General features: G+C 35.6%; 1 protein-coding gene across 7 annotated transcripts in view; it reads right to left on the bottom strand.

Annotated features, from left to right (window-relative positions):
• SLIT2 (slit guidance ligand 2) overlaps nt 1-25,114 on the bottom strand; it is a 1,414,056-nt gene that overhangs the window by 481,862 nt on the left and 907,080 nt on the right. For all 7 annotated transcript variants that reach the window (XM_044062070.1, XM_044062072.1, XM_044062071.1 and 4 more), the window contains exon 5: nt 10,060-10,131. In XM_044062070.1, coding sequence (XP_043918005.1) covers nt 10,060-10,131 — 72 coding nt within the window. The remainder of the gene's footprint in view (nt 1-10,059; nt 10,132-25,114) is intronic.

Genomic DNA, 25,114 nt, shown 5'->3' with positions numbered 1-25,114 from the left:
TCAGCGGAGGCCCGGGGAGAAAAGCTCCATACTTAACTTATCAAAAGCCTCACCCTTTCCTTTAACCCAGTATATGCATCCAACTGGATTAACTGTACTACTGTCTGTCCCGTCTTCAGTCAAAAGCTATTAGTCCCCCCCCCCAAGTCCACTATTGTTAAAGTCCTTTAGTTTTACAGCTCAAGTATTGATCAGTATAGCACACTTTTCTTTTCTATACATTTTGAAGATATGCTGTAGCCTGGTAATTTTTTAAAACTATTTATATATATCATAAAACAGCATAACACATCTCCGATAACTTTTAAAACTATTTACATTCAATGAATATATGTGAAATGTCACCCATTTCCTTTCTTTGCATTTTTACCTACTTTGTCTTTCTTTTTTAATTTCTATGTTGTCTGCTATATAATTTTTGCAACATCATGACTTCTTTTTCCTCTTCTTCTTCTCCATTCTTATTTACTTTCTTGTCAAGCACTGCATGTTTTCCTATTCAAAATCTGATTTTTTTCTGTTTGTGCATTTTCATTTTCCTCTTCCTTTTCATCACTACCTTGATGATCATCCTCTGAGCATTGTACTTCTCCATCTTCCAACAGTATTACAGTATTGGGAACAATTTTCTCTTTTGCAACTTCGCCTCTCTTGTGCCTTCCCCATCAAACCAAAAAAAAAAAAATAACATTCTCAAAGACATATTGTGATTTATTTTATTTTTTAACTGTTTACTATATGATCTCTTTCTCCAAACAAGTTACAACTCATTTTAACACAGTCATTGACAAATTGCATACCTCTATCACAAAAGTACAACATGTTGCAATCCTTAATATTTAATTCTGCCTCATTATCCATTCACCATAATTATACATGGCACATGTTGCAATTTATTCTTCACCACTTGCTAGGACATTCCTATTTCCCCTGCCCCAGTTCATACACCAAACTTCCTTTTTATGGAATAGACAGTCATTCCTAGTTCCCTGAAAAAAGTTATCTTATTATTTATCTATCCATATCAGAAAAGGGATATTTGTTCTAGTTATATACATGTTTTCCCTTCCAGCAATATAAAGAAAAAAATCCATTAATTGGAATAACTCAAAAGCATTGCCATGGAAATTGTTTATTTCATAAGTGGATTAATGATCAAATATCAGGAGCCAAAAAAGCTGCATCCTAAATCACACACCAGTCTGTGAGTGCCACCTTCTTTGAATAAAGTCTCACTAGTGATATTTGGTTATGCAAAAATCTTGTTTTCTACTCTTGCTTCACTTTCACAGAGCATCTCTGCAAATGATATCTCCTTTTCTGCTGCATACTACTCACTATCTCCAACAATACAGAATCCACCATTATTGAATACACTTCTCCTGAATTGTCATTGTTCCTCTTTACTCCCTTTTTAAATGGGTAAGGTGAATCTAACAAAACATCTGCTAGGTTAATTGAAGCACCACAAGAGAAATTAGCCTGGCTTAAACTGGCCCGCAAGGGCAGCTATCCTAGCACTTACCTATGAAACTATGGATCTATGAATGCACTTCCTGCTGTAGTCAGTCTGATAAATCTGCAATACTAGCAATCATGACCTTTATTTCAGTTCCTTCTTTGGCTTTCACATGTCTCTCTACAGCCTTCACCCAGGATATCACACTGACATCTGCTTGCTCAACAATTATATTATCCAATCCAACTCACCTTAGTGAGCACTGTGTTCACATGTTGTCGATTTGCAGATTCAGCAACAGCCTCCTCACTATAATTTCTAGTTTCTCTGAGTTTTAGAACCTGACATAATACTCACTCCTTCCTCATCCATCTTGGTGTGTCTCTCAAAAGCAGCAGCATATTGGTGCCCCAAAGTGAAAGAGTCTTTATTAATTATCACAACTTATATACATTACTTACATAATATACATTATTTACACTTATTTACAATTTTATATATAATACAATACAGTCTCATATGCTTTAATCATCCCCCCACCCTTTTTCCACAGCCAAAAATGTATCTTCTTCAAAATCTCCGATAATAAACATTTCCCATTAAACTTCATTTCATTGAGTCTCTCATTCCATATCGTCCATAAAATATAGAATATTTTTTTTCTATTTTCTTAACCTCTTTTTGTTTTTTATTACCATAATACTTATAGTCAAACATTTTCATATTTAAATCTTCATCCTTTTGAAAACCGTTCAACATCTTGTTTTTGCATATTTCTTCCAATAACTTCTTTACTTTAGAATATTTCAAAAACACATGTTCTATTGTTTCAACCTCTCTTCAGTGATTACACACTATTTCGTATATTCTTTCATCAGGTCTGTTAGCTTTAACAGGCAATTTACCTATTGTAAATCTCCACAAAAACATCTTTACATTCATATATGTTTTTACACTATGCAAATCTTATTCTAATAGCAGTTCTCTTTTCCTTCTCTAAATGCTTACATGGGAAAACATAATAATTGTTATCCCTAATACTGAAATATCTGCTAAACAACAACATGTGAACACAGTTCTCCGATAAGGTGAGTTGGATCATATAACTATTGAACCAGCAGATAACAGTGTGATATCCTGGGTGAAGGCTGTAGAGAGACATGTGAAAGCCAAAGAAGGAGCTGAAGTAGTCATGATTGCTATTTTTTTAACATTATTTATATCCAATTTTTATAAAAAAATTGTTTTGATACTCTTTTATATCTTCATTCACATAATTTTTCCATCTTTTCCATAAATTTATCTTTTTTTCAAAAATACTTATATTTAACATTCAATGTATATTCTATTACTTTTCTATTCTCTTTTTTAAAACTACCAATGCTCTATAAGGATTCAAAGAGGCTGCATAAATTATTCCTAATCCCACTTCCTCTACCTTAACATGCATAATCCTTCTTCTATCTGGATTTAGCCTTGATCCACATATAAAAGAAAATGCAATGGACATTATCTCTTTTCCCCCCGAGTTTCAGAACCTGACATAATACTCACTGCTTCCTGATCCATCTTGGCATGGCTCTCAAAAGCAGCAGCCTTTTGGAACCCCAAAGTGAAAGAGTAGGGCTTTTTTATTAATTATCACAACTTCTATACATTATTTACATAACATACATTATTTACAATTATTTACACTTTTATGTATAATACAATACAGTCTCATATGCTTTAATCATCTCCTGCCCTTTTTCCATAGCCAAAAATGTATCTTCTTCAAAATCTCTGATAATATCCATTTCCCATTAAACTTCACTTCATTGAGTCTCTCATTCCATATTGTCCATAAAATACAGAATAAGTTTTATAGATGGTATTCATTTTTTATTACCATAATACTCATATTTAAATCTTAATCCTTTCAAAAACCTTTCAACATCTTGTTTTTACATATTTCTTCACATAACTTCTTTACTCTAGAACATTTCAAAACACATGTTCTATTTTCCAACCTCTTTACAGTGGTTACACACTATTTTTTATATTCTTTCATCAGGCCTGTTAGCCTTAACAGACAATTTGCCTTTTGTCAATCTCCACAAAAAATCTTTACATGCATATATTTTCTTACACTATGCAAATCTTATTCTAATAACATTTTTTTCCTTCTCTAAATGCTGCCATGGGAAAACATAGTAATGTTCATTCATTATATTTAAATATCTGCTAATCGACAACACATGAACGCAGTGCTTAGCTAAGGTGAGTTGGATCATATAACTGTTGAGCCAGCAGGTAACAGTGTGATATCCTGGGTGAAAGCTGTAGAACACATGTGAAAGCTAAAGAAGGAGCTGAAGTAAAGGTCATGTTTGCCATTTCTTTCAACATTATTTACATCCAATTTTCATAAAACATATTATTTTTATACTCTTATATCTTAATTCACATAATTTTTCATCTTTTCCCTAAATCTATCTCTTCCAAAAATATATATTCAATATATATTATATTAAATTTCTATTCTCTTTTTTAACTACCAATGCTCTATAAAGATTCAAAGAGGCTGCATGAAAAATTGGATTAGTTAATCGTAAGCTCTCTTCCTCTTCCTTAACATAAGAAATCCCTCTTCAAACTGGATTTAGCCTTGATCCCCATATAAAAGAAAACAGAATGGACATTATCTCTTTTTCATACCCAGACAGAGTCATGTGTATGCTTGCTAAATAGGCTAATTTGCCTAAAAGAATTGAATTTATTAAATACACTTTTTATACGACAATTTATATGATTTCCAAAACATACACATATTTCCCCCACGGTTTTTCTTCTATGCTCACCTGATCCAAGTGCTATACCCAATATATCTATAACCTCATCATTAAACTGAATACCTTCTATATTTCCCATAAATCCAAACCATTTACTTTTGTCTTTATTTATACATAAACCAAACATTTTAAACAGCTATTTAACTTTCTAATTCCTGCTTTAATACATTCTTTATTTTCAGTGAATATGACTGTATGATCTGCATATGCAAAAATTATTGGCATTCGTATTTCTTCCGTTATCTTATAACCTGCCATGTTTAACACTATTTATGTTGTAGACAACAACATTCACGACTGAAGAAAATAAAATGCTACTTTCTGGACATCCTTGCCTTATTCCACACTCTGTTTCTATTTCTTCACTTAACCATCCATTTAATATTATTCTCACATTATTTTTCCCATATATTGACATAATTATTATCTTTTTACTTATTTTATAATCCCTTAATATATCCCATAAACATTTACATTGTATTCCAACAAATGCTTTCCTCACAGCTCCTACCATATCTTTAGTTTCCACCTTTTTATTTATAATGTCATCTATCACTTCTTTTATTATCCATAATAAGTCCTGTCTTTGTTTCCCTTTTTTTACCAAATATTATATATTCAAGTAATTTATCTACTTTATTTGCCAGTCTTTTACCTATTTTATTATTCAACATTATTGGTCTTCAATTTCTTATATCAACTTTTTCCCCTTTTGTCCATATAAATTTCATAATCCCAGTACATATTTCTTTTTCCTACCACTCCTATCTCTAACCATTCATTTAATACCTCCACAAAATACACGTTTTGCCCTTCTTCCATAGTATTATACATATGTAGCTTTTTCCAAGTTAAGTTCTTTTAAAATTCCATTTAATTCTTCTATAGATATATATTGTTCCAAACTCATATTATCCTCCCAAGTTAATTTTTAACATTCCATTTTTGTCTTTCTTTTATCTCTTTCTTTACAAAAGTATTCCTTATTTACTTCCTAATTACCTCAAGCATTCCATCTTGTGTAGTCATTCTTTCTCCTTCATTATTCTTTAATTCCCTTATTATTGTCTTTTATTAATTTATTCAAATATGGAGTAACCTCTTCCCTTTTCTCTTGTAAGAAATATATTTGTATATATAACATTTCTTAATCTTTTCCTGATTTATTTCATATATTTTCTTCTACTTTCATAAAAAAATATATTTCATAATATTTCTTTAAATACTTACAGAATCAGTTGTCTATATTTCAGTTTCTCTATCCTTCTCTTCCCAGCTTGTCAATCCAGAAAACACATTTTGTACTTTTCCTTAAAACCTATCCACCAACTCATCCAATTTTCATAAAACATTCTCATATCTATATGATATTTCCATAATTTATTAATCTCTTTCCTATCTTCTTCACTAAGTCTTTTTCATTAAGCCTTTTAATGCCTTTGCCTACTCTTATATATCCTTCTTTCTCCTGTACTTCTAGCATATGGCTAAATTATCAGAAAAACATGTTATTTTTATTCCTTTTGCATAATTTTCAATGTATTAGATACTAGAAATTAATCAATTTCCATTTTATCTCATTTCATTTATAAGTACACTGTTTATTTTCCCATAGCCTTCCACCTTTTATTATCTCATATACAATCCTAACATCACTTCCTTCTTGCTTTCTTATTCTTAGATTAAAACTAAAGTCCCCTACTAATATTATATCCATATTAACTACTACATAATTTTGATTTGTTTCAACAGTATCTCCGTGTCCTTCTTTGTATTAATAATGCAATAATTCTATACATATCTGCTTTGCACCTTAAATCTATCACCATTATTCTTCCCAATGTTACTATCATAAAATATAAAAGTTCTATATTTTCCTGGCATAACACACCTATTCCTGAACATATATCTTTACACATATTCCGAATAATATTTCTACCCCATAATACTCCAGTATGTAATCTTTCTTCTTTTGCTAATATTTTTGTAGCTTCTAATGCAAGTATATACATATCAAGTGAGGCACACCATTCTAATATGCATATTTTTCTTTTAATATTCTTTATACTATTAACATTTATTGTTAAAATATTCAGCCTTCTTTTAAAGTAAAATTATTAACCCCTTCCACATCTATCCTTTGCCTTGTTTACTTTCTTTCACAATTACACTTTTAAACTTCCTTTTACTCTCTTTTACCCTTTTCCCTATAGAATTTTTCCCCTTACTACTTGCCAGTTTACATATCCCTCTTCATTCGTATCATTTTTTCATCCACTGTTATTTATTTACTATTTTCTTGTATAGTAATCTGTCTTTCATGTTCCTTTTCTACATTTCTTTCTATGTTACATACAGATTCGTGTATGTGTTCTTGTTCAATAACCTCTATATTTCTTTCATAGCCCACCCATACATGCCACGTTATTCCACATTTTTTGCATGTCATATCACATGTCTTAGCTGCATGCCTTGGCTTACTACAAATAAAACATTTTCATCACAATTACTGATTAGATGATCATCTTTTCCACAAAATAAGTATGTTTTCAGTTTCCTCTGTATTTAACAAAATTTCTACTACCATCTACATTTATTACACTTGGAATATGTATAACATTTTCATTTTCCATTTTAAATAATACCCCAAATTCCGAACCCCTAGTCCATAAACCTCTATCATCATATATTTTTGTTGTGTACATAACTTGTTTATATAACATCTTTAAATAGTCCTTTAATACCTCTTTTAAATCCTCCATTCTAAATTGCAACAAAATTCTCTTTTTAATTTCTCTATGAAATGTTTTCATGACATAAGAGTTCCATGAATTCATACAGTTCTAAACATATTTCCATATTACTGTCCAGTCTAAAATAAAATGTGTCAGTATGTTTCTTTATGTGAATAGAACCTCTTACCTCTTTGGATGAAATACCCAGTGGTGCAATCACAGTGTCTCAGACCTTATACCTTTTGAGCTCTTTTTCTTCTTTAGTACTTAACCTTATCACATATTTCTTCTTCACTGTGTCCTTCACTTCTTCCTCTTGTCTTTCTCCTTCTTTTACTATCTGTGCATATAATCTCTTCTTTTATTGCAACCTCTGCCACCTCCTCTTTTTGTATCTTCTCCATGATTTCACCCCATGAGGCTGCCATCTCACTTCTGGTTCACTCTGGTCTACCATCTCTTTTAAGTACACATCCTGCAAGCCTCCCGAATGGAGGGTTGTTACAGCACAATCCTGTGTTGATGCCTCTTTATTGATATCCTAATGACATAAAAGCATGACTGCCTCTCTTTGTACATCCACCTCTTGCCATTGTAAAGGCTTACCTGCCTCTTCTGATATAGCAGCAATGCCATCTTGCTTTATACAAGGCTCACCATCCTTGCACGCTCCTTCCACAATGACCTCGTTAATCAATTCAACAGCTGTGTTGTTGACTCCACATTCACTAGCTTCACAAGTCACTTGCACTTCCATATTTAATATTTCACTATTGCCCCCTGCTACTTTAAGCCGCCTTCCCACTTAGAACAGAAGCAGGAAGTATGATCGCAAGATGCCTCCCTGTATAAAAGGAGTAGGGGAAATTCCCAAGTGCCCAGGTGAAATTTCCTCCAATTAACATGCAATACTACCTTGCTTCTCCCTTAAAAAGATCTTGTTGGCCTTGTGGAACTATCCTGATCAGCAAAGCATAACAAAATCAGTAAAAGTTACATAACTTGTTGACATGGGGGCTATGCCATAGAGGCTGGTCTCTAAAGTGACCTATTCATGACTGATGACGACACATGCCTTGATAGAGAAGTTTAAGGAAGGGAAATCAGTGTTGGGAGTATCCCTTGGATGGAGAGTTTTTAAATGTCTTTAGGTCATCATAGAGTGCAAGAAGAGTGGCCCTAAATAAATCCCTGAGACAGAAGGCTTGGAGGACGTCTTAGGCAGGATTCTCATGGGACAAAATAACAGTGCAGTGGTTTTATTTGACCACTGATGGGGCAACCATAAGTGTGAAGAATATTGATGCTATATTTGTATGAAAGAATGTTGAGCCTCTAGCAGAGGTAGTGGTATCTTGTCTAAGGATTTAGCCCTGATGATGTCCAGGAACCTCTGCACATATATGTTGTTTGCGATGCATATTTGCCAGGCTATGGATGGGTAGTTAAATTCTCAAGAAGTGTGAAGTTTTCTCATTTGCTTATATAGGTATTATGTGATGTGGAAGGTATAGAAATGATTCTACAGTTATCAATAATACAGTAGATGGATTTCTTTAAAGATAGGCATTTTATTGCTGGATGATCCACAAGGTGATGAGATTCCAAATGAATACAGTCATATCCCCAATGGAAATGCAACCACCTTCACCAGAAGGTCAGAGCAAATGACAGGTATTAAAACTGGTAAAGAAACAAAGAGTGTCACTGCACTGGAACCAGGTTTCTGTTATCACACAAACCTGTATATTTTCAAAGGTCAGAAAAGCGTTGATGGTGGGAATATTTAGGTGCTTTACTCATTTTGCAGCAGCTTCAGTCTAGAGTGAAACACAATTCATACAATTTCTGTATGATTAGTGTGACACCGCTTTGCTTTTATGTCAGGCAATATGACTTGCTAGCAGTGGTACAGCAACCTTTATTCATTTTCTTATAGCAGCAATGTTAAACTGATATAGAACAACTAACACTGTGTGGGCAAGAGTGGAAAGCAGCACTAAAGTCTCTGTCCCATAATTTACAGATGACATGTTTCACTGTGAAATTTATCAAGTTTCTTATTACCCAGTTGGACTTTCCCAGTGAACACAGTAAACAAACGTCAATAAATAAATGCAGATAAATAGAGCCAAATTGCCAAAACTGCTTATTTATTATCACTTTTATTTTTACCTCTTCCTGATGGTGATAATCTATCTGCTATTTAAATTTCTTTTATATTATATCCACATTTTTCTTAGTTTTTAATGAAAAACAACATGGTAAGCAGGCTCCATCTCAGGGAGAAGGACAAAAGCCTTATCTGTTGCTGTAGTGACCATAATTAGAGGCTGGAGAAAGTACAGCATTGCAAAATGCTAGACTATATGCTGCTCCACCAATCAGTGTGTGAGGACTATAGGCAGACTTAAGTGTAGTCCGTTAGTCAGAGTGACAAGTCCAGGACTGTAAAAGTTCCCCACTGTACTCCAGTTGCCACCTCTGTTATGACCAGCTTGAGTAAAAAAACGTGGATGCATGAAATAGAACTTTCCATGGGGGGATATGGAAGCATAGCGTTTTCATCACACTTCTTAAGGTTTTGCAGAGATTAACTAGTTTCAGAATTTTTAAACCTAAATTTCAAGAGCCAGACTTTTTGTGCTGCCAATTCTATCTATATGACTATCTTTATCACTTCTGCCATACTTTCATAAAATCTTGGTTGTGATGGGCAATTCTCTTTCTGAGTCAGTCAAAGGTTGTCAGTACTAAAGCATCTTTCTGCCAAACAGTCATGCAATATTTGTGAAGAAAGGGTATAACAACAACAACAACAATAATAATAATAATAATAATAATAATAATAATAATAATAATAATTATTATTATTATAATTATTATTATTATTATTATTATAATAATAATAAAAATTATCTATGTCTTGTCGCTACAAAAGTACACCGTTTTCTTCAAAATTCATCAGTTAAATAATAAATCCATTGTATTATTAGCTGTTAACTGTTAAAAAGAAGGTTGCAAACATACTTACAAATTTTTAATATCAACTGCTCCACGAAATGCCTTCCTTGGAATTGCCTGAATTTGATTTTCACTGAGGTCACTATAAAATAATGATTAGGGGTTATTAAAGACCTTGAATGGTTATGCAAACAAAAGATATGTAAAATAATATATATATTGAGATTAGATGTCACAATTAACTACTGATTTTCTTCAGTAGTTTCTTTAATTTGTGTCAATATTCTAAACACTAGTAGTTGCATGCGAAAACAAAGCATAAGTGGGAGATACGTTTCTAAAAAATGCAGACGTAGAGATACTGCCTTACATTACAGATCACATTAAATTCCATTCTTCCAATTTCCTTTCTACTTTTTATTTAGTTTCTAAGGGGTTGAAATGTTTTTCACTCATGCACAGTACAATATTGAACTGGCACAGTTAATAAAAGAAAAACAAGGAGTATCTTTATGGACTGAGCAGTTCTGACAGCATAATTATAGTTACAATTTATTATTTCATACAGTCTGTGTTTTTCTCTAAAACAGTGTTATTTTTATCTGAATGTAGCATTAAAACTTTGTGTATCCCTAAGCATTCTTTAGGCAGTTACCTGAAAGAGTTTTGTGTTGCAGGGGTACTTTACAGATCCTCTGTAATACCTTGAAAATAAACACCTCTGAACAGATATTTCTATGTTTTCCCAAGGATATTTTGGTTGTGTCTTCTTTATATAAGCTTGTGGACTTTTTTTATTATTTTACCCACACTGATGGTCATCATCTCAGTCCCAACCAACTGGCTCATTCTTCTCCCCAGTCACCAGAGGATAAGCGATGGCTGTCACAGGCCATTATTAAGGCAGCCATAAGGCTGGATTGATTTTTTTTTTTTAATTAAGCCCCTTGTACTTACTCAGTGACAACGTCTGGGTGGGACATGCAATGAGCATCAGTACTGTTACCACCTCTGACTTCTATAAGGGGGTTATGGCAACAGGATGTCCCCACCCACCCACAGGAAGCACTTCATGGTTGTTCTAGGTTTCCGTTAGGGAGGCCATGCTTATGTGTGTGCACCAGCTCCCTCCTGGAGGGTAGGCGCACCCATCCTCTTAGCCTGTACTATCAAGTGCTTGAGTGGCTGATCAAAACCAACTCACCTGCACCACATTCTGGGCTCCATCAATCTATGGTACTAGCACAAGATGTGCTTTGGACTTTTGCTTTCCTTTTTTTCTATCCCTTGTTGTTACCTGTATTCCGGGAGCAAAGCCATCCACTCAACTTCTTAGGCCAAGAAATCTGGATAAAGCGTGACATAATGGAGGTATAAAGGCCCCAGAATAGGGACACATTTTAAATATTGCTCTGATAACTTGTCAGAATAACAGGGTATGTATTAAAATGCATTTTCCTAAATGATATGAAGTCTGAAACTCAAATGTATGACATTATTTACTAATTTAATTCCTCAGCTCATCCTGATGATTTGACAGAAAACCAAAACTTTTATGAGAAACAGATTGAATTTTGAGGCAAAAATCTTTACATTGAGAGAAGATCTAAATAGTTGGGAGGTATGTTGCAAATAAGAACACAGCCTTCTTTTAAGCCACGTTATGATAAATTATCTTACAATTGGGGTATGTGGTTGAAGTATAATAATAATATAAAAATGTGTCCATATTCAGTTGAACCTTTTTTAGTAAAAATGAAACTTGTGGTACATCATAGTTCACTTATGTTTAAAATTAAAAAAAGAATCATCTAATTTACAGGCAGAATAAGTCTTTCATTCAATCAGTTAAAATAGATAAAAAACTGATTTCACATCTCTCGCTCTCTATGCATGTATATATATATATATATATATATATATATATATATATATATATATATATATATATATATATATATAAGCATGTATTTATACTTATAATTTAGTATAGCAAAATAGCAAGTAAGAAGGGAACATGACTGAGGTTTCCTATGAAACTCCAGTAAGTATCGCAGCGATATATAGTAATGTGTAATGTTTTAACAGTAAAGCAGTCTTTCTAAGACAAGGCTGAGGACAGTTTTTTACAATTTAAACAGGCAATAATGAAGAGTGGAATTGTATGTTTGCCATTTTTTTCTGTGTAGTATGATTTTGGAGTTGATATATTTAAGTAGTGGGGGGTATGGGAGGCTTGCCCCCTGTTTATAGCTGGAGAGGTGAAATATGTTTTATATTTGTTCCTGTATGTAGTTGTGCTGGCATATATTAAATGTTGGTTTCTTATGTATTTTCAGTGTTATGGAATTCAATGTTTTGAGTTTTCAGTATTTTAAATTTTCAAGATTTTGGCCTCAGTGTTTTGAATTTCAGTGTTATGGGCTTTCAATATTCTAAAGTGAATATATATATATATATATATATATATATATATATATATATATATATATATATATATATATATATAGGTGTACTTCAGAAGACTGAAAAAACAGAAAACTGAATCACAAAAGACTGAAAATTCAAAATACTGAATGATGGAATTTGCCCCTTATCTACTGTTGTGTGATCTTGGAGTTGGTATATATATATATATATATATATATATATATATATATATATATATATATATAGTAAGCAGGGGAGTGGGGGACACCCCCCCCCCCACGACAGGTGTAGGGTGGCTTGCACCCTGCATTAAAATGTGTTCAGTGTTTTCAATTTTCAGTCTTTTGGGATTTAGTCTTTTGATTTGTCAGTCTTCTGAAGTAGACCCATATATGTACATATACATAGATCAGATATAAATATGAATATATATGTATATATCCCATATATGTACATATACATAGATCAGATATAAATATAAATATATATGTATATATCCCATATATGTACATATACATAGATCAGATATAAATATAAATATATATGTATATATCCCATATATGTACATATACATAGATCAGATATAAATATAAATATATATGTATATATCCCATATATGTACATATACATAGATCAGATATAAATATAAATATATATGTATATATCCCATATATGTACATATACATAGATCAGATATAAATATAAATATATATGTATATATCCCATATATGTACATATACATAGATCAGATATAAATATAAATATATATGTATATATCCCATATATGTACATATACATAGATCAGATATAAATATATATATATATGTATATATCCCATATATGTACATATACATAGATCAGATATAAATATAAATATATATGTATATATCCCATATATGTACATATACATAGATCAGATATAAATATAAATATATATGTATATATCCCATATATGTACATATACATAGATCAGATATAAATATAAATATATATGTATATATCCCATATATGTACATATACATAGATCAGATATAAATATAAATATATATGTATATATCCCATATATGTACATATACATAGATCAGATATAAATATAAATATATATGTATATATCCCATATATGTACATATACATAGATCAGATATAAATATAAATATATATGTATATATCCCATATATGTACATATACATAGATCAGATATAAATATAAATATATATGTATATATCCCATATATGTACATATACATAGATCAGATATAAATATAAATATATATGTATATATCCCATATATGTACATATACATAGATCAGATATAAATATAAATATATATGTATATATTTGATCTGCATTTCCATCCTTTATGTCAGGTAATTTAAAAACATATTATGTTCATTTCCTTCCAAGATGCTCTTGTTTCCTTGTTTAAAATATGCAAAGGGTGACATTCATGGTCAGCTTCCTCCTACATGTAAATTGCTTGTAGATGTTCCAAAATTCTAATGTGCAATGTTCTCTCACTGCTTCCAACATACAACAGACAGACACACACACACACACACACACACACACACACACACACACATACAAATATTTTCAAATGAATACACACACACACACACACACACACACACACACACACACACACACACACACACACACATACAAATATTTTCAAATGAATATACACACACACACACACACACACACACGCACGCACGCACGCACGCACACACACACACACACACACACACACACACACACACACACACACACACACACACCATGCAGCATATACTAAACCTTTTGAGTTTGAATTAGCATATAACTAACTCTAATGAATTAAACTGTTTCAGTGTCAGCAAACCCATCAGCTTTGTCAGTACATATGTAAGTAATGCACATGGGTGGCATTTAAAGCTACCTTTGTATAACAAAAATGTGATCCCTCTCTGATAACCTATCAGTGTGTTCAGATTCCATTCCCTACTATATATAATCCGGGACATCTGTATTCTTGCCACTGGATGCTAAGTAAGCCAATTACTTTGAAAAATCATTGAATCCCTCTTTTTGTCATAAACCAACCGCTCCTACAAATTTGCATGTTGTGTTTGATGCTTTCCACGTTATGCTGCACATCAGCTTTGCTGCAGAGCTTTAAATCATCAGCATAGTACCGGATCACTTTCATTTGATGGAATGACCATGTCACAAACTATAAAATACCTAGAGGACTAAGAAGGAACTTTAGAAGATTTGTATGGTTACCATACGTAATCACTGCTGATATGGTATCTATATGCATGCTGTGTATGGTATTTTCAGTTTTCTACAATGCTGTGGACTTGTGAAGCTAATGTATTTAAATAAGGTGGTATGATAGCAATGCCATCCACATGGGAGGGTAAACGGTGCCTTACCCTCCTGCAAAAAAAAGTCTTTTTGAAAACTTTTCCTTTGTTTTCTTTTTTTTTACTGTATCATGCTTATATTTATTTTAAATTTGATTAAATGTTCTTTCAGTGAAATGGGCTTTCAGCCTTTTTGACTGAGGGAATTGTTTTTCAGTGAAAAGATCATTCACTCAATTATAATAAACCCAAAGAAGCTTACCTTCTCTTCTAGAACTCCTCTAATCCACTGTGCCACATATATTTAAAAGGAATGGGACAGGTATTGAACATTGCTCTACCTGACTAGCATGTCTCTTTTCTTCATTGTGCACAATATTTATAATTACCATCTACATTTTTGTTAAAATAAATTTTTCCACAGGCTACTACCTTGCACATCATTCCAAAGTCATTTAATGTCCAAAGTGTCCTTTTTGTGTGGTACCATCTTAAATTTGTGAAGTCTTAAAAAAACAAGATCCAAAGTTTCAGTCTGATTTGCTAAAATGACACTTGGTGAAATAACTGCAGTGCAGCTATCTGATAATATCTTCCTGCTGTGAATCTAATTTGAGTGTCACGGTTTCATAACAAATGGAATCTCAACCAGTATTATCCACATCTTGTCATGAAATGTCAATCTAGTACATACTACATATATAACATAGTACTTGTACATTCTACATATAATACATATACTACATAGTACTAGTAGATACTACATATACTACATAGTACTAGTGCATACTACATATACAACATAGTACTAGTACATACTACACATAATACATAATACTAGTAAATATTACCTATACTACATAGTACTAGTACATACTACATATACTACATAGCACTAGTACATACTACATATACTACATATACTACATAGTACTAGTACATACTACATATACTACATAGCACTAGTACATACTACATATACTACATATACTACATAGTACTAGTACATACTACATATACTACATAGCACTAGTACATACTACATATATTACATATACTACATAGTACTAGTAGATACTACATATACTACATAGTACTAGTACATACTACATATACTACATATACTACATAGTACTAGTACATACTACATATACTACATAGCACTAGTACATACTACATATACTACATATACTACATAGTACTAGTGCATACTACATATACAACATAGAACTAGTACATACTACACATAATACATAATACTAGTAAATATTACATATACTACACAGTACTAGTACATACTACATATACTACATAACACTAGTACATACTACATATACTACATATACTACATAGTACTAGTACACTTAAATGTTTTTTCCACATAGTTATTGTTAACAATTTCTTAACTGTTAACCATCCATGGTAAGTATTACTGATTCATATTATTTTTGCTAAAATACTTTTAATTATTTAGTTAAACATTAAAATCACATTATTAGTTTCCTAGTTGAAATTATTAATTAGCTGAGAGGACGTGTCCCACATCATGAAGACATAAGGTTGAGAGCGATGCTCTTAGATGTTCAGATGACCATATGTCCATTAGTTGAGTACTGACTCTTTATTCAGGCAGGTAAATTCTGCCCCCAGCTAGCCAGTTAGCAAATTCACCTGGGTAGGTTCACCTTAAGTTTCAGGGCCTTTGCAACTGGTTGGTTTGGGCTGAAATCTTATGTTTTATTAGATATTTAGGACAGATTTCATATTCTTATAAAAGCACTTCAATGCATATTCTATTTGGCACAATGGTAGCTTTTTTGCCTTTGCTACAGGAGGTTGTGGGTATGATTGTGGATGTTTGCTTTTTTAAATATGAATTTTATTTGCTAGAATAGCAAGCTGATCCATGCCTTTGCCTTGACAACTATGGTATTAAGAATGTCTTTATATAGTTACAAAAAATAAAGAAACTATTTAAATATTTAGAGTTTAAAGGTCAGGTTTTGATGTGGTCACATTTGAGAGGAAGATTTCGTGGATTCATGTGTCTGGTTATCTGGGCCCCAGGCATTGCAGTTATACTGAAGGTTGGCTACTGCTGTTTCTTTTCAGGACCATGTTGACATTGGAGGGCATGTGTAGTGCATGGAAATAATTAACAGTCCAACAGATGCCATGTTCCAGGAAATTGTAGCCAGAAGATCTGAGCACAGTGAAGATACCTCCCAGAGTCACTCCAAGAGGGGGAATCAGCGAATCACAGACTCCACAGCTGCAGAAGCAGAACCACCACCCAAGAAGGCAAGGCAAAAATTGCAAAAAGACCCAAAACATCAGCTCCAAGTGAACCAACCACCTATATCTCCTACAGGTAATGAATCACTCAGGTTTAGGAGAGGTACAGGCAGCTGATAAACATTGGAGGGGGGTGGCTTTATAGAGGTGCTCAACCAGAAGGGGAGGTCCAGCCTTTTTAAACTAGTCTTTGGTAAAAAATTATATACAGCTGCAACAAATCACCCAGATTATAGGGAAGGAAGCTCATGGGTCACTGGTCCCAGAAGTGTATCATTCTCGCACTTGTCCTTAATGGGCATGCAGGCATAGGGGCTTGCTGCAGGCTTCACCAGTTTGCATGGGGGATCATAGTTTAATCAATTCCACAGACAGTGGCCAATGATCATGACCCATCCCTCTTCCATTAAAGAGAAGATATGATAGAGGTAACATATGAACATCTTTGATTTAGTATATCTATTTAGCACATCATAGATATGGATGGCCACAGGACTAGAGACTTAGAGTCAGCATTGGCAGTTTTGGGAAAAAATCAAACAAGCTTAGTGTAAAAACTTGGGACAATTGGTTTGTTGGTTTTGTGTATTATTGGTGCTGGTCATTAAAAAAAAAACCCTACCATGTTCCACCATTCTTGGCATATTGGTTAGCATTACGTAAAGCCATTCATCTGAAAAGAGGTTTGGCCAGGAATTGCTTTGCCCAAAAATACTGTAAACACAAGGCAGTCAATAAGTCCCTGAAATGGGAAGAGTGACAGTCAGAGACATGAATGGGTGGTCATGATCAACAGACCAAGTGACCACTAGGAAGGAGGAGATCATATAAAGCACAAGCCCAAACCCTGGTTTTGTTTTAATAATAGAAAATTCTCTTAGCTGTCCTGCAAGTTTGCTTATATTTGTTCTCATTGCAGTGGTGGTCACTCAGTTGTTAAATGTTGATCTAAGGATGTGTTCAAAGACACAATACTGGATAATACTCTGCAGAACAAGCCATGAGGTACTTTGTCAAACCTTTTAGTGAGAAAGAGGTCTTCTTTTCATGGCTTCAGGGTATCAAACTGCATTTGTGGCTCTCAATTGGCATTCTTGTACCCACTCACATGTTAAGGTTGATAGCATAGCTTGGCTGTTAAAACACTACCAAGACGGGCAGGTAACCCAAGAGTTATTACAGGGTGTCAGCTCAGGGTTATCTATCAAATCAGACTTGGCCACAGAAGGGGTAATTTGTATGAACCTTAGGTCAATGCAAGGCAGGGATAGAGTAGTGCAGAAGGTTTTGGATAAGGAAGGAATGTGAGAGTAGAGTTGAAGCCCCTTCAAATTCACCCTTTTTCCTTCATTCAGAACTTATATGTTGGGTTTGGTGCAAAGATGAAAGAAAGATAGAAGTTCTGTTTAATTCATCATCTTTCATTTCCTCAAGAGGTGCCCATAAATGATTGCATAATCAAGAGTGAGGCTGATGAGCAGAACACTTTCCTTGATGATGTAACATAGATCATTTGCCATTTAGGGATCTTTGGCTTAATAGACTGGATGCTGGATCTGCCATTCATTTCCTCTCAGGGAGTAGGACTGGTCTTTGCATGTCATGAAACCTGGTAATTCTTTGATATGACCATATTTATGGGCTTATCCATGGCATGTACTACCTTCACAATGTTCAGCATAGCATTACATTGGTGCTAGCATTAGTGAGTTCCCAAGCACAGGGCTGTACATTATCTTGATTATTTTTGATTGTGTGGGAAGGAGAGCTGGAGACAAAAGAATACTTGGATATAGGTTCCTGTAGGCATGGGAAAAAAACAGAAGGTCTAGTTAAGTGCTTAGTTTTATGTATTTATAATTTGTTTACTGGGAAAGTGTCACTTGGAACACACCAATTTTCAGCACAGGCCCAGGGAGAAATGCTTCAGACACATGTTTTTGTAATCTTGGAGGAAACTAGCACACTAAAAGGAAATCCACACAAACACAGGGAGGACAAACAGAAGGCACCCCAGCCAAGAATTGAACCAGAGAAACTCTTTCTGTGAGGTGACAACACAAACTGCTGCACCACTGCTCCATCCTGGGTTTGAAACTGGATGTAGCATCCTGCTAATTCAAACTGCTTCAAGCTGAGAGCAATGCTTGGAGACTTTCTGTCAGATAGAAAAGTCAGAGTTAGAGCAGCAATGGAACTTTTGGGTCTTCCTCAGTTTGTGTTGTGAGGTAGTGCTGGGTAGGGCTTTCACTAGATCTGTGGATAATCTGCTACTCAGTGGATACCAGAAGCACCACAGAGCCTGGAGCTGCACTTGTGCTCTGCCTTCTTGACAGAGTATAACAGACTGACATTTTGTGGTATGACAAGGCATCAATAGATGCCTTGCAACTTGTTTACGTGTGCAGCAGGATGGCATGGCAGGGGTGCCTCTTTTAAGGGGCACTGTTTCCTTGGCCTTTATGGTACCCAGAGTGAAAAATGGACATAACCTATTTTTAATTCATGCTTATTTGGGTGGTAAATTGTCCAACAAGGAAAGTTTGTTTTTGGTCAGACAGTCAGGTAGTGTTGCATGTTTTGATTAAAAAATATTCCAGAGCCATTTGGGTGCGGACTGTCCTGAGGCTATCAGTTTCTCACAAGTCATACATCAATTTGTCCTTTTCTGCTGAATACATCCCTTGTGCTCATAATGCTTTAGGTGCCACTCTTTCGTTCTTTTTTTAGGTTCCCAGATATCATCAGTTGGCTCCAGTATTGTAAGACTCTGTGATATATATTCCAGAGGACCTGTAGTTGATTTGTTTTGGTGGAATTCCTGGGCTCTCAATACCAATGAAGCAAATGGGTTAGCTGTTTATCATTGATGGCCATTCCATAGGAGCCATCCACAAGAAAAAAGAGATTTAAGACAATGCACCAATTAAGCGTATGGGTCACCTGTACATCCTTTCTGGCCATTCTGGGAAAGCCTTCCACAAGAAGAGAGATATTTTAGTCAAACACCACCGTAACAGGAACAGGCAAGCAAAAACTGAGGGTGATGCTACTCAATGCTAGAAGTCTAAATCTCAAAATGTACTCACTCAAGGCACTCCTTAAAATGGAGAACATCGATATCTGTGCAATGACTGAGACCTGGTTCAAGGCTCCAGGGAGCACCCCTGTACTACCAGGCTATAACTCATACCACACTTTTCGGCCATGTAACCTGGACCAGAACACCAAAGGCGGATGTGTGTCCATATTCATTAAGGATATCCACACCTCCAGGCTAGTTGCTCAGCATAATGCAGCCGAGGTTATCCAAGTGCAACTAACTCTGGGCAAAACTGCAATCCAAATTGTAGCTTGCTACAGATCACCCAACATGCCCCAGGATTCCCACTCCTCTTTTCTTGATGTACTGGAAAATATTAGGGTTCAACCAAATACCCTAATAATGGGCGATTTCAACTACCCCACCATTAACTGGGAAAACTACTCATGTACAAACTCCTTTGCTCAACGCTTTCTGGAATTCATAAACTCCAATGCCCTCAATCAACTTATCCACACCCCCACCAGGGGCAATAATATCCTAGATCTAGTCATTACCAATATGAGTGACCGGTGTGCCACACCTGAAGTCAACGCCTCATTGGTCCGATACGACCATAAGCTAATTATCCTAGATATCCACATCCTGCCTCCACCCCCCATTAAGGAAACCATGGTAAAAAATTTCTCCAAAGACAACTTCATGCTTCTTAAGACAGAAGTGGTGAACTTCATGACACCCATGCAGATGGACAATGCAGTTACGACTACTGAATCCTACACAATTGCACTTTATAAGCACTTACATGAGTGCATGGATCGTGCTATCCCAAACAGAACCAAGACGCTATCCTCCAAAAAAGGAATCCAATCTGGTGGTCCCCTACCATAAACAAACTGTATAACAGAAGGAAGAAACTCTTGCAAAAGAGAGCACAATCACACAAGTGGAGGAGCTCCCTGGTCAGCCTCAGTAAGAAGCTGCGATGCCTGATATAATCCTCTAAAGCTAGTTATGAAAACAACATCGCCACTGATTCTAAAGACAACCACAAAGCATTCTATAGCTATGTCAAGAATCTCAATGGCAACACTCAAATCTGCTCTGAGTTACAGCACAATGGCACTAAATATACAGACCCAACTGATATTGCCAACATCCTGGCAGATAGGTTCAGTGCTAACTTTACCCCCCTCTCACCCCCTAAAGAGCCCATCTCTATACCGAAAGAATGCAAAGTTCCTGTAATCACAGCTGCACAGGTAAAAACCACACTCTCCAAAGCCAAGAACACAGCATCCATGGGACCAGACAACATCCCAGGCTGCATTCTACACGAACTACAGAACGAACTGGTACCCCACCTAAGTACCATGTTCAATCATAGCCTCACCTCAGGCTTTTTGCCTGCTGAATGGCGCACAGGAACGGTTATCCCACTCCACAAGGCGGGAGCCACCATGGACCCTGGGAACTACCACCCCATTAGCCTGATGAGCCTGGTCTGCAAGGCCATGGAACGTATCATCATGGAACTTATAAACAAAGACATTGGTAATCTCCAAACTCTGGATCCCACCCAGTTCGGGTTTGTAAAAGGCAGATCATGTCTCCTAAACCTGATAGACTTCTTTGAAGCAGTCACCAAAGCCGTAGACAAGGGTAAGGTGGTTCACACAGCCTATCTAGATCTTGCCAAAGCTTTTAACACCATCCCCCACTCTGGAATTATAGATAAACTCACTACACTAGGTATAAATCCCTATGACACAAGATGGGTTGCCAACTGGCTCACTGACAGAACCCACACTGTTAAAGTAGCAGACTCCAAATCCAACTTCAGACCAGTGACAAGTGGAGTACCACAGGGTTCAGTCCTCGGTCCTCTCCTGTTTGGTATCTACTTCTCTGAAGTACAGGCTAACACAGAAGGTCTTTGGCTAACAAAGTTCGCAGATGACTGCAAACTAGGAGCCATAATCAAAACTCCTAACGATGTGGACATCCTATAAAAGGGCCTCACTGAGACAGATGCCTGGTGTCAAAGCCATGGCCTCAAGCTCATTGCCAACAAGTGCATTGTCATCCACTTTGGTAAAAACTCTGTACCCATGAACTACAACATAGGCGGTAGTCTACTTAACACCGAAAGTGTGATAAGAGACCTTGGGACACAGGTGGACATTAGTCTCTCCTTTGATAATCACATCACCACAGTAGTCAGGAAATCCTTCTACGTGGCACACCTCATCACAATAGGTTTCTCATCCAGAAAAAAAGAGGTCATTGTTCCCCTCTACTCATCACTCATTAGACCCATTATAGAGTACAACGCCCCTTTTGGTATGTATCTCACAAGACATCTACAACAACTGGAAAGGCCGCAGAAATACCTCACAAAGAGGATTACTGGCCTCAAACAGATGCCCTATGCAGACCGTCTCAAAAAACTCCAGCTTTACTCCATCGCATATCGTCTACTCAGAGGTGATCTCTGCCTAACATACAAAGCTATGTCAAACCCAGAGCTGTTGGACATGCTCCACTTAAAGAAATCCCAATCCTTCTGAGCTACATGCTCTAGGGACCTAAACCTTGTCACCACAATAAACAGAACATGCCGGAGTGATAGATTCCTGTCCCAGAGACTTCCCATACTCTGGAATAAACTACCTATCTATATCAAACAAAGCTCCTCATTAGCACTCTTCAAGAAAAATCTTGATGATTGGATGGGAAATAGGAAATTCACCCCGGGGATCACCTCTGTGGCTCTGCTCGACAGTGGCACAGGAAAATAATTTTCTTGGGTGGCAAAAGCCAGGGTACCTTTTTGGCTGGGCTTGTATAGGCCCCAGGGCCGATAGCCTAGTACCTACCTATGAACCTATGAACCTATGAAGCTATGTATCTGGTAACTCATTATATAGCCTCCTGTTGGGCTAAGAATGAGGCACGTAGAACCACAGGTTTATAGGATGTAACTAAACACTGGCTGGAAGGTAGATAACTGAAGGGCTTGGATAGGATTCGGGGAATCTCAGCAGAAGCTCGATGGGTCATTGAGAAAAAATTTTTACAAACTATTTTGGGGGAGGGTGCTCATTTTTGGTACATGATTATCACACCAATATTGTATGGGCCATATTGTTCATGTGGTTGTATGCTGGAGATTTTGACATTAGCAAATGTTTGGGGCCATTGACATGATGTCATGTGGCTGTTGTGGATGATTCTGTCTTGTTCTGATTTGCTAACTTCAGAACAGATCAGTCTCTATTGAGCCATTGGATGATCCTGGAAAGAGACTCATATCCTTTAATTTGCCCCCCAAGTTGGATTATCACTCTTAGCTGCTTTTTCTTATTCCTTTGCATGTGAAAGTTTGGTCTTTGTCTTCATGATCAAGGCCAATATGGTCTCCATAGATGTGGATACTTGCTTAGGCAAAGCTTTGGTTGCCCTCGGCCTTCCAAGCACTGGCTATTCATCCCATTCTTTTCATACGGGTTGAGCTTTAGATTTAACTAGAGAGGGTCAGCTCATTAAAAAGATGGCCAGGTGGTTTTGTAGAGTCTTTTTGTGTTATGTTTTTGAGCTTTATATTTTGTTTGGAGGGATGCTGTTTGCCACGTCATATGATTCTTGTTTTACTTCAAGGTCACCTACAGGTTTTGATCTTGGGCTATTCATTTATTTGGCAGGCAGTCTACAGATCAAATGTGTGAAGTGGAGGCTCACAGTTGTGATTTGACCCCTGCATCTGTGGCCTGCACATATATTAATTGGAAAGGTTTTGCTGGTGTGATTTGGGGACAGATGTAACCATTAGAGCAGTAGCTCATATCTGAATTAGGTCACTGCTGGCTATTATAATCCACTTAGGTGGGTAACAACACAGTTAAGGTATCAAGTCTTGACTTTTCAGGTTACTTTAGCCTGGATGCCACATATTGCAAAGGCCATGAAAGGGAGGAACATGCTGATCAGGTCCACAGCCTGGTGAATGGTCATTCTCCATCCATCCCCTTTTCAATTGTCCACCTGTTTACTGTCCCAGTAAAACATTCAGGAATTCAGAGAGCTGTCAATAAAACTGCATTTCTCTTTTAGGAGTCATGTTAGGAAATGATGGCATTCTTAATGTTTAGATTCCTCACTGCAAGAAATATCTTGTGATTGATTGCACTGGCTTTGGAGTGTCCTTGTGACTTACTTTATGGGGGTTAGTGGTAACAGGGAACAAAGTAGATTCTAGTCCATCTCTTTTATGAGACATAAACAGGAAAAGATATTGAGGATTTCCTCATTGTCTTTCTCTACTTCTCCTTCGTTTGTTAAAGTTCAACACCCCCGTATTTTAATTATTATCATCGCCATGCTTGTCTGGCATGTGCTGTCCTGCCTTTTTTTTTGCATCTTAGCTTATTCATCTGATACAACTTTCTGTGATGTTCTGTTAGTGTGTCCATATGTATCCCGACTCACTATATTCTCCTGTGCTTCTTCCCTTGACAGTTTTTTCTTTCTGTATGTGCTTTCTCTCTTTCCTTTTTCTCTCTCATATACTAACTAAGCAGGCTGCGCAAAGCTCTTAACGCCATTTAAAGGGTCCAGAGCTTAATTGTAAAGAATTACTGAACAGAATGCAGCACTCTAACAATTGTTCTTCACATAAGACTCCAGCACTGAATCTGATATTGTCTCTTTATCCACAGTTGTGAGTTTGAGATTCAGTCAGTCCCTCCTGAGCTCTTCTTCCACATATCAAGTGAGGAGTGATTAATCTTCTCTTGGATAACACTAAAATAATACCATTCCCATTACAACAGTGCCTGACACTACTAACAATAAGGATTCGTTGTATCATTTTATTAGTTTTTCTCTTCTTTTCTGTTGAATTTTCTAAAGATTGTATGAAATGTAAAGAATGTTGTTCTCTTCCCTGACTTTAAACTGCCTCAAGAGTACGTTCATCTGCCCAGGCTACTATAGGATCATCTGTCA

The sequence above is a fragment of the Protopterus annectens genome, chromosome 2.part1 (assembly GCF_019279795.1).
Source record: "Protopterus annectens isolate FY-2018-M chromosome 2.part1, PAN1.0, whole genome shotgun sequence".
NCBI classification, from domain to species: Eukaryota; Metazoa; Chordata; order Ceratodontiformes; family Protopteridae; genus Protopterus; species Protopterus annectens.
Note: the sequence above shows the minus strand (reverse complement) of the source record. Positions and strands in the feature narration are given on the sequence as shown.